The 17,902-nt window shown below is 36.2% G+C and overlaps 2 protein-coding genes across 3 annotated transcripts in view; both read right to left on the reverse strand.

Moving 5' to 3' along the window:
* Positions 1–13,759, reverse strand: part of LOC132552228 (nucleobindin-2-like) — a 32,882-nt gene extending 19,123 nt beyond the window's left edge. The window contains exons 1-4 of one of the 2 annotated variants that reach the window (XM_060216374.1): positions 13,646–13,759; positions 11,746–11,870; positions 11,190–11,297; positions 100–226 (exon numbers count right to left, since the gene is read on the reverse strand). In XM_060216374.1, coding sequence (XP_060072357.1) covers positions 100–226; positions 11,190–11,297; positions 11,746–11,856 — 346 coding nt within the window. In that variant the 5' untranslated portion in view covers positions 11,857–11,870; positions 13,646–13,759. Of the gene's footprint in view, positions 1–63; positions 227–11,189; positions 11,298–11,745; positions 11,871–13,645 lie in introns of both variants that reach the window. The other variant, XM_060216373.1, reaches the window with a different exon arrangement.
* A 2,047-nt stretch (positions 13,760–15,806) lies between these two features.
* LOC132552271 (uncharacterized) lies at positions 15,807–17,785 on the reverse strand. Its single transcript, XM_060216432.1, has 4 exons — positions 17,697–17,785; positions 16,781–16,877; positions 16,391–16,493; positions 15,807–16,158 (listed from the first exon to the last, which is right to left on the reverse strand). Exons 1-4 carry the CDS (start codon positions 17,708–17,710, stop codon positions 16,007–16,009), a joined length of 366 nt encoding a protein of 121 aa, XP_060072415.1. The 5' UTR covers positions 17,711–17,785; the 3' UTR covers positions 15,807–16,006.
* Positions 17,786–17,902: the final 117 nt, after the last annotated feature.

A 17,902-nucleotide genomic window follows, 5' to 3' on the forward strand; every position in this document is an offset into this window, starting at 1 on the left:
TGTAGTGGACAGGTATTAACACCACTACAAACTGCAGAAAGATGACAAACATTGATATCATACCTCCGAATTGAGCAATATATTTCAATATTTGCGTACCATGCATAGTCTTCATCTTTTCGCGAGCCAATGTTTTTAATCGGCTGATTTCCCTTCTCTTTATTTCATCGAGTCTTTCTCTTATGTTGTGTGCCACCATGTTGAGATGAGTCGCAATTTTTCCATTCTGAAAAAAGAAAGAAAAAATAGGAGTTGTAATCAAAGGTATGAATACAAGAGATCTTCTGAATCATAAGCACATGTAAATTCAAAATAAAATGTTTCAACAAAAAATTAATTTTAAAAACCGAGATTGTGATTTATAGTCTCCTTTGCTGAATTTATTGTCTTATAGATACATAAGTCTCCACAACTTAGGAACTGCATTCAGTGAGTCTCATCTGTAGCTGCCAAATAATGACAAAACGTGTGTGTGGATATGGAATTTCAGATGCCTTTCACACACTTAACTTGAGAGAGAGTTTGATGTGAGAAATGTATCAAAGTCATGAAAAATTTCACAAAAAAATACAAGAAAACATCACTATTAAATTGATGTAAAATCAACCTTTGATGTCTTCTGATTATATGAACGTAGATAATAAAGAGGGGTTTGGAATGTACACTTTTGGACTTCAAAACCTTACCCTTCAAAATAAACTTTAAAAAGGTTTGAGTGTGAAACAAAGGTTGGAAGCTAGGAACATGATAAGCTCAAAGTTATTAATAAAGTTACCATACAAAAGCAAAGACTATTTGTTGAATATTTGAAAACATACTAAACTACCTGTGGTGTCACCTGTATAAATCTTAATTACCTTTTCAAAAAGAAGACTGCTCCAAAATACCTCATTCAAACATAAAGTATAGTGTAAGGAAAATAGTGCATCCTTTTTTTTCAAATTTAAACTTATCTCATTAATCTTATTGAAAATCATAATACCTGACAGACAATGACTGTCGGTTCATTGTCAGTTCACAATGAATTTATAAAATGACTCTTAACCAGGGCTGTAGCTACATTTAAAATCCCTTTGAAGACAGTCAATAGCCATTTTCATGTCTAATCTACTCTTGAATCTTATACAATGTTCTTCACCTGGAAAGCATGACAAGAATTGAAATTACCTTGATTTCAAACATGCTGAAAATCACATTTTAATGGAACTTATTTCTTGCTGGTGACATTTTGTGAATGTTTTCTTTTGGACTATTAAGGTTGAAATTGAATGAAATTTTACAAAAGGGAGTAACTGATTTGGAACTTTAAATATAAACCCATCACCAAGCATGCAATCTAAATCAGGTAAAAGGCTTGATCTGTACACAATAATATAAAACCAGAGGTCAAAATTTGAAACTTTTAGATATCATTTCTCTGTAGGTGTTGCTTGCATCAACATGTCAAGAAGACCACGAGTTAACAAGGTGGTGCATTATTATGTCTGAGCACACCTGTGATGAGCCAATGATAGTCGTTATGATAAGACATCAGTATAACATCACACACCAGAATTCTTCTTACAAACTAACAAACCTCTCAGTGGCAGAACTGAACAGATATTGATCTAAATCAACAAAAGTCAGCACTGACAAGAAAGTGACCTCCTCAGAGTGGTTTCTGATTGTTTTTTTTTAAGGAAATCTTTTCCTGAATAAAGTTTTGATGGTTACTAAATACAAAACATTAATCAGTATGTCAATAACACATAGAGAAATATTTAAAGCTGGAAAAAAAGTTTAAACTGTCAAAGTGGCTTTTAACCATTTGCTACATCTCTACTTGTAATAGACCTTTACAATGCTAGTTATCTTTAACAAGAATAATGTACTTCCAAACACTAACTCACAAAAAAATATGTTTAAATGAAAAAGATGGCTTCTAACCATATGCTACATGATGAGACTTGAAATAGATCTGTACAATACAAGTCGTCTTCATCAAGAATAATGTCTTTCCAAACACCTAATTCACAAACTAGAACACAAAAGTATGTATCCGAGTTCAATACCTAAAACTACTGTATAGAAATGGTGGAGGTTTCCCAGTACCAACAGGTCATGATTAAAACAAAACAAGATTGCAGTGGAAAGGACACAAAAAAGTCCTTTAAAAATCATGGACAGTTATCTGATAAATATATACTTACATATTTCTGAGACATAAAAGAAGATAGCCAGTAATCAATACATATAGCATACAATATTGGTGAAAGTTTATTAAGGCAGTGTGTTTCATTACTGCAAATTTCTTGACAAAATAAATTCCATGTTCTATACACCGACTCTAGTGTAACAAGGTAAAATATCAGAAGTAATTTATTCTTTAGCTAATCGCAATGCTTCCTCTGGACAAAGGGTCATAACTCTAAATATAGTGGAACCACCAGTCACAACTGAAAAGGTACTTTCACGTTAAGTTTTTGGTCATTATATAAGAAGATATGTTCTATTCATGAGGGAAACAGTACAAACCTACAGGCACCTACTGCTATACAGGTCTAAAATGAATACCTTAAAGTATGCAACTTTCACTAAAAAAACTGAAGAGAAAAATTAATCTATTTACATAGCTATAGTAAATATTAACTTATCTGAAGCACACTCCAGAAAATATTGTAGGTTGGTATTGATGTTAAAGTAGTTAAAATTCTACCTGTTATATGGCATGATGAAAAGTGTGCAGCATGTGTTATCTTGCACTTTACCTGTAAATACTCCTGACCTTGCACTTAACCAGTAAACGCACCTGACCTTGCTTATTACCTGTAAAAACTCTTATGCAAAATATGCATATTGGTAACATGGTTTTCAGGGGTTGCCACTGGAATTTTGTAAAATATCTTTTTGTATTTATGATGAGACCCACTTTTGTTAATTTCTATTTGTTTTGGTATCGTATTACAGCTTAGGTATATTTTGATATAAGTGTGGACACTCTCAAGCTAACAAAGACACTAACACACACTATGTATAGCTGGACATCTAAAATCATGGAGGTCAAATCAACACCAACAGGACCATCATGTGCAATTCAATGTCCATAATTAATTTTTGGAGAAAATGGTGAGGTGTAATTATCAGTATATTTAACCAATTTCCAATACTTTCCTTGATGAAACTTTAAGCTCAATTATCTAGACCAATAGCCTAACAAAGACAACAGATATGTACACCTATATAGATTTAATACATTAACATAAAATTTGACAGTTATTAATTCCATGTATTACTGTTTAAATTATATGTGTAGCCCATACAATTGATGTGTACAACAATACATGTATTTATAAATACTATTCAGTATCCCATCACGTAGAAAGCCTCTGGCCATCAAACACTATGTAATGTGACAGTTATATTTCCCTGTGAAGTTGATAATCATAGCATGTTACAAATGCCTCAGGTCTTATAATAACAAATGATGAATGACTCCATAATTAATGGACCTAGGAACATCCACAATGTCTAAATCTGACTATACCATCTGACTAACTGTAAGCATACAACCCTCCTATCACAGGTTACAATATTGATCTACATCATCATGGTACTCTTATATGACATTACTAGCAGGTGCTCTAGTTATTGAAAATAAAATTTAAAATATGTCCTAATTTTTTCTGTTATGTGATTGGTTAGTCTGGTGATGATTGTGACATACAACGCTGTCTGCTATATCAACACTGTGCTATATTTTCACACTGTGTCAATGTGAGAACAGTTAATCCATATTTTCATCCAGTCTCTTATTCAATAATATTGATATTGGTCTTCACACATGACCCCCTAAGATGTGATCAAAGGCCTTGTACTGTTGAAGGGTTAAACAGTGCAGCTTGTTTCCTTTCAAAACACTTTATTTACACAGCTAGTGTAACAGTGAGTTATAACATATATAATAAGAGGCCCATGGGCCTAAAAGGTCACCTGAGGTCTTCAGGTCTTTGGACAGTTTTAGAACCTGTCCATCAGTCCCAGCATTTGGGCAGGTGGAAGTGATAACACTCTCTTTTGTTGTAGTTTAGTGTATTTTTCCACTATAACCTTCAGTTTGAACGTCCAGGTCATTCATTTGAACAAACATGATATCTCTTCATCCCAGCATGCTACTGGCCAGATATCAGAACCCTGAGCCAGGGTCTGTTGTTAGTAAGAAGAAGTCGAAAATGTCAATTGTTTTTGATGCATAATGGACGACGCACAGCAGATGAAGCCTGACCAAAGGTGATTGCAATAGGTCATTTGAGACTTCGTCTCAGGTGGCCTAAAATTTCTCAACAATTGGTCAAACATAAAAGAACCAGATACATATAAGATTGTCTAAACCATCTTTGTAGAGTTTTTGTAGATTTGCTATTTGTAAATTATTATATCTATTTTCTAATCAGCAGAGTTATCTTTATTAAGACAAAATCAATTCCAAATTTCCAGCCAGACATAAGAGCAGTCAAGTTAATTACTGGCCCCATCAGGAACAAACAGTCAGTTACAAGGAGTTGGGACTCCAGATAGGCCATATCAGAAACAATTGGGCAGTTGTAGGGAGTTGGACACCAGCTAGGCCACATCAGAGATAATTGGGCAGTTGTAGGGAGTTGGACACCAGATAGGCCATATCAGAAACAAATGGGCAGTTGTAGGGAGTTGGTACTCCAGATAGGTCATATTAGAGACAAATGGGTAGCTGTAGAGAGTGGAGTTGGTACTCCAGATAGGCCATATCAGAAACAAATGGGCAGTTGTAGGGAGTTGGGACTCCAGATAGGCCACACCAGAAACAAAAAGTCAGTTGTAGGGAGTTGGGACTCCAGATAGGTCACATCAGAGATAATTGGGCAGTTGTAGGGAGTTGGACACCAGCTAGACCACATCAGAAACATATGGGCAATTGTAGGGAGTTGGTACTCCAGCTAGGCCACATCAGAAACAAATGGGCAGTTGTAGGGAGTTGGGATTCCAGATAGGCCACATCAGAAACAACTAGTCAGTTGTAGGGAGTTGGACACCAGATAGGTCACATCAGAGACAAATGGGCAGTTGTAGGGAGTTTGGACTCCAGATATGCCACATCAGAAACAAATGGGCAGTTGTAGGGAGTTGGGACTCCAGAGAAACAACTAGTCAGTTGTAGTTGGACACCAGCCACATCAGAAACATATGGGCAATTGTAGGGAGTTGGTACAGAAACCAGTACTCCAGCTAGGCCACATCAGAAACATATGGGCAATTAGGCCACACCAGAAACAAATGGGTATGGACACCAGCTAGGCCACATCAGAAACAAATGGGCAGTTGTAGGGAGTTGGGACTCCAGATTGGCTACATCAGAAACAACTAGTCAGTTGTAGGGAGTTGGACACCAGCTAGACCACATCAGAAACATATGGGCAATTGTAGGGAGTTGGTACTCCAGCTAGGCCACATCAGAAACATATGGGCAATTGTAGGGAGTTGGTACTCCAGCTAGGCCACATCAGAAACAAATGGGCAGTTGTAGGGAGTTGGGACTCCAGATTGGCTGAAACATCAGAAACAACTATCAGAAACATATGGGCAATTGTAGGGAGTTGGTACTCATCAGAAACAAATGGGCAGTTGTAGGGAGTTGGGACTCCAGATAGGCCACACCAGAAACAAATAGGCAGTTGTAGGGAGTTGGACACCAGCTAGGCCACATCAGAAACAAATGGGCAGTTGTAGGGAGTTGGGACTCCAGATAGGTCACATCAGAGATAATTGGGCAGTTGTAGGGAGTTGGACACCAGCTAGACCACATCAGAAACATTTGTAGGGAAACATATGGGCAATTGTTGGGCTAGGCCACACAGAAACAAATGGGCTAGGCCACATCAGAAAAACAATTGTAGGGAGTTGGTACTCCAGCTAGGCCACATCAGAAACATATGGGCAATTGTAGGGAGTTGGTACTCCAGCTAGGCCACACCAGAAACAAATGGGCAGTTGTAGGGAGTTGGGACTCCAGATAGGCCACATCAGAAACAACTAGTCAGTTGTAGGGAGTTGGACACCAGCAAGGCCACATCAGAGACAAATGGGCAGTTGTATGGAGTTGGACACCAGCTAGACCACATCAGAAACAGTTGGTACTCCAGCTAGGCCACATCAGAAACATATGGGCAATTGTAGGGAGTTGGTACTCCAGCTAGGCCACACCAGAAACAAATGGGCAGTTGTAGGGAGTTGGGACTCCAGATTGGCTACATCAGAAACAACTAGTCAGTTGTAGGGAGTTGGACACCAGCTAGGCCACATCAGAAACATATGGGCAATTGTAGGGAGTTGGTACTCCAGCTAGGCCACACCAGAAACAAATGGGCAGTTGTAGGGAGTTGGGACTCCAGATAGGCTACATCAGAAACAACTAGTCAGTTGTAGGGAGTTGGACACCAGCTAGACCACATCAGAAACATATGGGCAATTGTAGGGAGTTGGTACTCCAGCTAGGCCACATCAGAAACATATGGGCAATTGTAGGGAGTTGGTACTCCAGCTAGGCCACACCAGAAACAAATGGGCAGTTGTAGGGAGTTGGGACTCCAGATAGGCTACATCAGAAACAACTAGTCTGGACACCAGCTAGGCCACATCAGAAACAAATGGGCAATTGTAGGGAGTTGGTACTCCAGCTAGGCCACATCAGAAACAATTTGTCAGTTGTAGGGAGTTGGACACCAGCAAGGCCACATCAGAGACAAATGGGCAGTTGTATGGAGTTGGAAACATATGGGCAATTGTAGGGAGTTGGTACTCCAGCTAGGCCACACCAGAAACAAATGGGCAGTTGTAGGGAGTTGGGACTCCAGATAGGCCACATCAGAAACAACTAGTCAGTTGTAGGGAGTTGGACACCAGCTAGGCCACATCAGAAACATATGGGCAATTGTAGGGAGTTGGTACTCCAGCTAGGCCACACCAGAAACAAATGGGCAGTTGTAGGGAGTCTGGACACATAGGCCACATCAGAAACATATGGGCAATTGTAGGGAGTTGGTACTCCAGACAGGCCATATCAGAAACAAATGGGCAGTTGTAGGGAGTTGGGACTCCAGATAGGCCACACCAGAAACAAATGGGCAGTTGTAGGGAGTTGGACACCAGCTAGGCCACATCAGAAACAAATGGGCAATTGTAGGGAGTTGGTACTCCAGCTAGGCCACATCAGAAACAAATGGGCAACTAGCCACATCAGTTGTAGGGAGTTGGGACACCAGATAGGCCACATCAGAAACATATGGGCAATTGTAGGGAGTTGGACACCAGCTAGGCCACATCAGAAACATATGGGCAATTGTAGGGAGTTGGTACTCCAGCTAGGCCACATCAGAAACATATGGGCAATTGTAGGGAGTTGGTACTCCAGCTAGGCCACACCAGAAACAAATGGGCAGTTGTAGGGAGTTGGGACTCCAGATTGGCTACATCAGAAACAACTAGTCAGTTGTAGGGAGTTGGACACCAGCTAGGCCACATCAGAAACAAATGGGCAGTTGTAGGGAGTTGGGACTCCAGATAGGCCACATCAGTGAAAAATAGGCAGTAAATGCAGAGACACATCTAATGGTTTTAACCTATCAGACATCAATTTTGTCAGCTTCATATATGAATTTGTCTGTACATTAATATCACAAACAAGAGAATTAAAACCAATAAATACAAAAGTAGCTTCTGGATCAATGAATGCTTGAACAGATTGATGCCTGGGATTTAAACACTGACAATAGAAATAAATATGGAAACATTTTTGTATACTTTCATTACCACATCAAAGTCAGTTAACAAGAGTTTAGCTTGTGAAGACTGAATGACCGTACACAAGAACCTACCTAATAGAGGGAAGGTCTGAGGGAAAGCAGGTAACAAACACATCACTACATAAGACATCCTTACCTTGCTCAAATTTCATATCTCTCAACAAACTTGTAACATCTCTACCCTGCTAATGTCTCCACTCTCTACCTACAGGTAATATCTCTACCTACAGGTAACATCTCTACCCAGCTAATGTCTACACCCTCTACCTACAGGTAACATCTCTACCCAGCTAATGTCTACACTCTCTACCTACAGGTAACATCTCTACCTTGCTAATGTCTACACTCTCTACCTACAGGTAACATCTCTACCCAGCTAATGTCCCACCCTCTACCTACAGGTAACATCTTTACCCAGCTAATGTCTAGTCTCTACCTACAGGTAACATCTCTACCCTGCTAATATCTACACTCTCTACCTACAGGTAACATCTCTACCCTGCTAATGTCTCCACTCTCTACCTACAGGTAATATCTCTACCTACAGGTAACATCTCTACCCAGCTAATGTCTACACCCTCTACCTACAGGTAACATCTCTACCCCTAATGTCTACACTCTCTACCTACAGGTAACATCTCTACCTTGCTAATGTCTACACTCTCTACCTACAGGTAACATCTCTACCCAGCTAATGTCCCACCCTCTACCTACAGGTAACATCTTTACCCAGCTAATGTCTAGTCTCTACCTACAGGTAACATCTCTACCCTGCTAATATCTACACTCTCTACCTACAGGTAACATCTCTACCCAGCTAATGTCTACATTCCCTAACAAAGGAATAAATGAATTTGAATTTGAATAATATCCACCTACCCTTCCCTGTTTATATCTCAATGTAGCCTTCTTTATTAAGTCAATAAGTACTAGTAATGATAAATTTTGAGAATGTATATAATGATACCCTATCTAATTAAACATGTTCATATTTCTAATACATAAGAGTTATTTACATGCCACTTGTGTTCTGATGAAAAAAGAATTAAGAAAATCACGTTTTCTATGTATATATTATATAAGTAGAATTCTGTCCACTTAAGATATGTGTACATGCTCAAGTGTATGTGAGTACACAAGGGCAGAGAAGACATGTTCTACATCGTAATGTGGTAAGTGTACTATTAAAACATGACAAATATTCAACCTCTAAAGTGTTTAAATACCTCTATGTTGGCCTGAATGTCAGTTTACAACTATCTCTCTCCCTAACATATTGTCTCATAACCTCTCTGTCAGTATATTCCAGGACTTTTTTCACTCTGTTTTGAAAAGGCCTTATTTTATCTCATTTTGGGAAGAAAAATTGGCAATTTTACAAAATAAATCCAAATAGGAATAGGGCCCATTTTTGGCCCCACAGAGCACTCAGAAATAAATCTGTTTTCTTATCTAATTAATATGCTTTTGATGAAAAAAATTAATTAAATACTTCAGTTAAGCTTCAATTTTCATTCTTCTGTTATATCAATGTTAATTAACACATCCATGTTTCTCAAATAAAATACAGATTCCAATTTTAAAATTATAAACAAGGCTGTCTTATCTGTTTCTGTATCCTAAATTAAATGATGCAATAAAATTAAGCAAGTATCATTTAATTAAGCACATGAAATAATAAAAATCCTTCTAACTGTAGAAAGCAGTATACTGTCAGATTATTTTCCAATTTTGAAGATGAAGAGCCAGTTACATGTCTCATCATCATCATCATTTTGCGAAAAATGCATATTAATTATTAAAGGGTAGTCAAAAGACTATTTTGCCATCCTTCTGCGTTTCATTTTAAGCCATCAAAGGCTTGCATTAAAAGGTTTTCAGCTAATCAGAACAAATGCGAAAAACTGAAACTGAATGGCAACATATCCGATTAATCATCAACAGCAAATGATTGTATGCTGCACTTAAATATTATCTTTTATAAACTGATTTTTTCAGTACCAAATAATGGTACATCATGAGACTGCTGAAGTCAAATGATGAATGTTATACCAACAAACTTTTCACAGAGAGTGGACTTCCAACTGTAATCCACAACACCAGACCTGCATGTTGAGAGATTATGTCTGAACATGGAGGTCTAACTTTCTATACAACAGTAAATACTACCTGAATATTGATCTATTTCAGGTCTCCTTTTGTATATTGCACATCAATTAGCACAGTCACAGTTTAATACACCTGCCATAACAATTTTTGCTGTAATATTATGACAGTGATGGAAAAATCGTATAAATTTAGTAAAGAAATACAGGTCTGCATCAATTTGCTGAAACTACCATCTGAATTTCTAAAAAGAGTTAATTTTAATAATCAAATTCAACATCTTTTCCTAGAAAACCAACCAAAATCACTCTATAAGAATAAATAAATGGTCAATTTAAGTTTACCCAAAAAGGAGGGATTTTTTTTCTGTAATTGTTGCAAGATGAATAGAAAACCTAATAAGTATCTTGAAATGTAAGCTACTTTTACTTTTGGCAGAAAGACCAAGGTTATTTGTCCTGTTCAAAATATAATTTATATATCTATGAAACTTGATTATGGTAACCTTCTACATATTGTTGTGCATAATGAAATTATCAGACTATCACAGTGGACATTACCCAAAATCAATTTGTAATGTTTAGAAACGAGGTAACAAGGCATAAATCTACCAATTGATAAAGACAATAAAGATAAATGGTCTGTTCCGAATATGGACAAATGTGTTTATACCTTACATTTTAAGCAAATGTTCAGAAAATATAGGTTTCATTTTGAGCTTCATCGTGTTAGATATTGCAATGAAGAAACCAAGCAAGCCTGAAAAAACATGTCCGCTCATGTATAGGAAGAAGTTTGTATTATGACACATCAGTATTCTGAGTTTGGATTAAGACTCATGACTGTAGTTCAATGTATCATATAGTCCTGCTGGTGTTTTTTGCGAATCATATTCCAAGGAAAGTTTGAGCATAATTGCTATCAAACTGAATATCTTAGCATAGTTTCATTGTGACATTAAACATTCCATTTCATACAAAACATTTTGGGCTTTGTAACCAGCCGCTTGTTGTACCGATACTGGGTCTCAAGTTGTGGAAATCATGTGTTTCTTCTATCCAACAATTTGAACTGGCTAGAGTTTCATCATATACACAAGCTTCGTGCATTTTTTTTCTACAAGTTTTTTTTTCTTTCACTTATAACATCCAATCACTTTAAATTATCTTTTAAAAATAAGCTAAAAGCACTTCAAATGATTGAGAACTTGACCCTTATTTCAACATGAAAATAATCAGCTTTATCTTTGCTGGTCAGAGGAACACTTACCTTTATTTCAGTAACATTTGCCTCCTCCAACTTTTTTCTAAAATTGGGATCTTCCTCTAGTGCCATAATGATCTCCTTCAGGTAACGATCATATTCTAAACCTGTGTGCTGAAACGTCAGTTAAAATTTCATTAAAATTTAAAAGACAGACAAAGTTGCATTTCAAATTAGATGTGGCTGAGACTCAGAAAAAACTGGGTTCAATATTTGGGTCATTCAAGTTAAATTTGTAAGTAATGACTAACCATCTAATATAAATGTACAAGAAGAAAATATTGACATGAAGAAATGAGGGCAAAATAGGAATAAAACTGAAAAAAACGCACAAAGAGTCTTGAAAGGGTTCCATTACTGGAGGTTACGTGTCAGACCATGTGATATTTAAAGGTAGGTATCTTCTTCACCAAAAAATGCCATCAAACCAAGAAAGTAATTTCATAATCTCTAATGAGAGCAAGGTTCAATTTTTATAACAACAAAACCATCTAGCATACAAACATTCTTCATCAACTACATGTGATGTAGCCCTCTGTAAAAAAAGCTTAACATGACTTACTTCATCATCATTTTCACTTCCTCCTTCCTCTGGCTGTGTTTGCACAGGTGGACAAATAATTCCAGATAAGCAGCTAAGTCCCAGAAATACCAGAAATAACAGTCTTCTCATTTTGGCAGTAAAGTCTGCAAAGCAAAAATCCTGGTTAATTCAGAAAAGAAAAATTGTCAGCTAATTATAATACTTAAATGATATGAGTTTGGTGTTACAAATATCTTGACCCAATTTATTCATTCATTTTCAAATTCTATATATACTGGATATTTGATCAATTCAATGTTCTTTCAATATTTCAGATTTTTTTCTTATATGTGATACATGCATTGAAGCAGTTAACTAAAAACATATTTGCTCAGTGGTGTTATTTCACAATCCTTTGTTTTTCCTCTCTCTTTACTTCTTGGTCATTATTTGTAAATACAAATGATTTAGTTGAAAACTCTAGTAATGTTCCTGACAAGAACAATTGTTATCAAATACTGGTAAGTTTTTGTGTGAAACCAGTCATTAAAGAGTACCGTTCAACATTCTCACTAGGGGAGTAAACCAATTCAACACACCTGATATCCTATTTTCAGCCACTAAAGATAAGACATTCATCTCACTTGCAAGACATATTAATATGCAATTGCAATGATTGTGATTTCTTATACTTGTATTTTGACTCAGGGTACTAACAACAAAGAACAATGAGTTATACACTCTGTCTTGTGTAATATAACTAATAAAACGGCAATAACAATAACACAATAACTTTTCTGTATTTTTTTCTGTTTCAAATTTCCAATTAGAAGCTTATCAGTTAGGTGAAGAGTGCTTGAGCTTATATCTTCAATAACTGAATTCGAGTTTTTCTTTTTACTTGGTACAAAGTCCAAAGGGTTTCTATTCTCTTTATGTGTGATTTCTATCTTTTTGCAAAGTTATGTCATCAGATTTTCCATCACAGACCGGGCAACAGTCAGTGGAAACTTGTAGGAGGATCATAACCTAATGCACTCAAATACGAGTTGGACCTTAATATCAAAGAAGAATAACATGTAAATAGTTAATTCAATCAGCAGACAATGTGTTGACACATTGGCTTGTCTACTCGAGCACTGTTTGATTTTCAACACTGCCACTTTTGACAATAAGATGGATTAAGACCTCTATTATATATTACCCTAGATATGGAGTTATACCAATATTGTTCTCTCTACACTTCCAACACTTCAAAATTGAATGTTTCATATGCCACAACTTGTGGGTAAGACATAGGATTAGTTTGATCATTTGATGCATATCGAACAAATCTTGAGGTCGCATAACCATACATTGTACTAGATTAGAAATTTGGGTATCTTTCCTTTCGTAATCTTCAGAGTCTGTGATAAGACTTCCCCGCTGAAACTTCCTCTAGACCAATCAATTTACCATGCCTGTGCATTCAAGTTTGCAAGGAACTGTTTACAGTGTGAAAGTGATAGCAACTCCTTGGGTAACGAAGATGGTAGATATAAAAGCATAGATATTATGATTATGTGTGTATTCCCTCTCACAATCATTATACAGGCAATTGGCTCATATAGACAAGTCAAAAGCTATACATCCAGAACATTTTCATTGGAATCGACATATGTTAGATCGAACTTTCGATAGCAATAAACATACGACTATTCTCATCATAACACATTAAACTTGTCAGTTATTTCCTTACAGCGACTATGAAGAATTGGAAAGCCGTCGTTTAGAAACATTTTATGTAGTATCGATTGAGTAGTAATGTTGTCAGTTGTGATAAGGGGATCAGACATGTGACAGACATGTCAGGACTGTCAATGTTGATTTTCAACTGGACAGCTGTTTCAGTGTTTGACATACAAAAAGTTCAGAATAACCTAAACTGTCTTTAATTTACCTGTCTATATGCCAACTTCTGATTTTCTTTTCAATCCTTAGATACACTTCTGATCTTGAATGTAAATGTTCACAATTTACAGATCTCCATACGGTTTCAAGAGTGTTGTCAACTTTAAGTGAGACGTGTATTATTCTTCACAGGATGTTGCTCTTTCATATCCCTGTGTGAAACCTTCGTTTTCATTGGTTGCAGTGTAACAATACGGGCCAATGATGAAACGACTTACAAAAATCTACCAAGGGAAGTCACTCTGTGTGACGTATGATGCCCGAGGCCTCTCCGTGTGTTATTGAAGAATTCGGTAATGGATTCAACTGCTGTTTCCGCGTTTTACATAGAATAATCAAGTGCATTTCCTTGAGATTCTGCCTCGAACGTCTTAAAGCAAGATACGTTAGGCCTGTCGTTAATTTAGAAATACAGTATGAAATATAGCGATATAGGCTTTATTAGGGACAAGTCAAATTCCGAATAGTGAATCCATCTATGGTAAAGCTTGTTTAATATGTAGATATTGGACCGAACCTCTACTTTTTGACACATTTTTCAAAATAGAAGCAGATACTATTTCTACATTGAAATGTATTAATGACCTGTATTTAAAATGTTCGATCTTATAATGTTTTTTCTCTTGCAATATTTGGTTAATAAAGATCTTACGTGTAAATTGTGAAGTTTAAATTCTTATGTAATGCTTTTTTTCTTCTATCATAATACTGAAGTTTTTATATGTGACTGTTGAAAGGAACATTTAGTCAAATTTGGAAAAGAAACATCAGACAATTGACAACTCTTTCCCATTTATCATTTTAAGACAAAAGAATCCTACATATGAAATCTAAGACGTACCTACAAATATGGTATATGGTCTTTATTGGTTTCCTTTAGTACACACAAAATGAATGGGCACAACTTAGAACGGAGAGGATCCTACCAATTGGGTTTAGAATAATGGAATCGTTCACCTAGCTTTTCAGTGGGATAGGTTGATCTAGACAGATGGGAAAGAAGACCATATCAACAAACATGAGGCATTCAGAATGTTTGCAACTTAAACATCTTAATCCTATGGGCTGAGTTCTTGCCTTGCAAGCATTATTATGTACTCGTGACTATACTACACATTATTGTCCTGACAGAATCCCTCATCCTCATAACCCAAGGGTAATTTCACGATGGTAAAAACTGCATACTGTCCAGGATGAGAGCAATGTCTCCATTACTTCTGAAGAAACTATTTAAAGTAGTGCGACTTGACAGCCATTCTGATGATGGGCTAAAATGTCCTAGGATTAACATGAGAACCAGTCAACTTAAGACAGCAGTTATAACCCTAATAATGCAATTTTATAGCGAGTACTTGAAAACTTATCGTTTTGTACTCCAATCCAGGGATAATGGGAAACACTGTCCAAAAGTCTTCATTGAAATGTTGAATTTTAACTGGCAAAGATGACAGCAAGTGATCAATACATTAAAGTTCTGTACTTGTAGAATTTCTGGAAATACTTCACAGATTTGTATTGATAACCCATTGATTTTTAGCAATAAAGTTGAAAATGATTCATGAAAATAAATTGTAGATCGATAGTTGACAGCAGTGTTAATGTTCAGAAAATTGATCAAACTGACCACTGTAGTCCTAATATTTGCAAAATCAATGCAGTCCAGCTTTGCCACAATAATCTTCAGTTCCTTTTCTTAGTATGCACCCTTTTGAACTGAATTAGAGAGACCCACTGACCTTAATGGTCACTCAAGGTATTGGGAGTTTTAGAAGCTGCCAAGCAGTCCCAGAAATGGGACAGACCGAGCAGATATATGCATATTAAAGTCTATAATGTTTAAAATGTATAGTTTTCAATTAACGGAACAGATAACACAATCTGTTTAAGTTGAGCACATTAGACTCCTGTGACCTTGAATGAAGGTCATTCATTTGAACAAACATGATTGGCCCAGCATGCTACTAGCCAATTATGACCCTTGGCCATTTTATTCTTTATAATATAGTCACTTAAAAAGACTTCATCACATTGCGCTCTTAAGGTAATTCACCCCAACAGGCTGACAAAATAGACCAACACGAGTGTCCTAAAAATTCAATCCAAGGTATCAAGTACACACAATGAATAAATGATAAATAACAACCAAAATATTAATGAAAATAAGAGACGATATTTATTACAATATAAACACCAACAATAATCACCTGAAACAATTTCTCCTCCTGATTCTTAATTTAAATAAACATAGTGCTTTTGTATGATTGAGTTCACTATGCTACAATAGATTTGTCACATGACATGATGTAGTGATCTATACAATGAATGAATGTTTCTAATGATTTGCACAATTCTATGCTGATGCAGCTTCCACTTGCTGTGCTTGATTGTCATTTGATTCTATTTTTGTTGTTTCATCAACTTTGACTTTCTTGGTCGGACTAGCGTCTTCAGACTCTTCTTCAGTAGACCTCTTCTCTGCCGTGTTCTCATCTACCTCTGCTTCTGTTAATTAAATAAAATAAAATACAAAGTACTTAACTTTCTCACTAGAGAAAATAGCTTTGTCTTTTCATTTAGAATCGAAAGAAAATGTGTTCAAATGGCACTAAACATTTTCCAAAATTCATATACACTACCACACTTGGCTACAATTTCTCTAATCAATGGCCTTCAAAATATTCTTTATCCAGTACACTGAATTAGTACACGTCATCTTGTATTTCAAATACCATACCTTTTGTTTCTTCTGTATTGGCATTCTCGTTGGTGTTTTCCGTTGAATCTGCAGATTCCTCTTTCTCCTCTGCTCCATCTCCATTCTCAGTCTCTTTCGTTTCCTACATACAAGTTTTTGAAAGTCAATCATGTGTATCCTGGTTCAAAAACTCATTCCAACTTGGGATATAATAACAACCACAACCTCAAATAAACCATTTAAACGAAAAAAGATTTTTTTTTAAAGAACTTGATCTTGTGGACTATACAATCGTGTGTAGTTCATGGTTGAATGCACATTCAAAATTCTTTGTGTGGTAACGTTATGGTTTAATGAATTTCCATCCTTTGTTAACTTTTTTTGTCGTATTCTGTTTAATTTCACTTAATTGTTTGAACAACTTCTTACCTGGGACTCGGTTGTGGTCTCTGGTTGTTCCTTTGTTGCCTCTTCGTCTTTCTTTTCAGCAACCTCTGGGGTTTCTACGGTTTCAACTGCGGTTTCCCTGAAAGTATCGATGTCCATAATATACATAGGTATAGTCATCTTTGTTAAAAAAAATCTTAACGATCCTCCATTTTAACGTTTTGAAAAAATTCTTTGTCGTTATCTCGAGACAAGTGGAAATTTTAAATTATTTTACTGTCCGGTATTAAGCATTAATGAAAAACAGTTGTAACACAAATTAAAACAATTATTTTCTTTGTGTTTTTTGTCTGCCAAAGTCAACGAACTTCACTTCCCTTCATAGATTATAAGTTTCTTTATTCAATTTAAAATTCCGTTTCTATTTTTGAAAGTTAAATTATTTTAATGAACACGATTTTTAAAAATTGAAAACAATCAACAAAGAACATAGTCAAATCTTAAACAAATTAACCAATATATATCATCGTTGTCAATACTATAGCCATACGGACAAAGTAAAACGAAACCGGACTCTCCATCAACCGGCATGGCCGCAAGCCATGATGGCGCCATCTTTTGCGAGGAGATTCATAAATTATCGTAAGTGAGCATTATATGATTGGCACAATTGATGAAAACTACGCACAACTAGGATTTTACCACTATAAATTGTAAAATTTGAATGGAATAAATACATGAAACCATATCACTTCCCTTAACGCAGAAAATTAACAAGTGGTTTTCCCGTACTTTCCCCAATACAGAACAAAGACCCTTTTCACTTTGTGTAAACGGAAACAGTTAATGGACATGATCCTAGTTAGAATTGCTATAAAACACTTTAATATCACCGTAAAAATGTAACATACCAAGTCGGTAATATTTTCATATATATTTACAATAATTTTGTACTTACTTTTCACCAGGCATATTGATAAATTAGGTGGGAGATTCTTAGTCACAGAGATTCCTTCTTTGTCACCGGTACGCAGACGACTGAACTTCCCGCCGATGGGCAATCGGTACTACTTTGCACGTGATAAATAGCGAGACATGATTGGCTAAAAGGGAAATTTGCACAACTGTCACCTGACCTAATTTCTGACATCTGATTGGTCAAAA

This window comes from Ylistrum balloti, unplaced genomic scaffold, assembly GCF_031769215.1.
Source record: "Ylistrum balloti isolate Yb309-2 unplaced genomic scaffold, AGI_CSIRO_Ybal_v1 Utg370242, whole genome shotgun sequence".
NCBI lineage: Eukaryota > Metazoa > Mollusca > Bivalvia > Pectinida > Pectinidae > Ylistrum > Ylistrum balloti.

What these genes read in the sequence shown, in the direction of transcription:
- LOC132552271 (XM_060216432.1), bottom strand. An exon ending in AGACCACAACCGAGTCCCAG is followed by an intron (nt 16,494 to 16,780) that starts GTAAGAAGTTGT and finishes ACTTGTATGTAG; the next exon opens with GAAACGAAAGAGACTGAGAA. An exon ending in CAATACAGAAGAAACAAAAG is followed by an intron (nt 16,159 to 16,390) that starts GTATGGTATTTG and finishes TTTAATTAACAG; the next exon opens with AAGCAGAGGTAGATGAGAAC.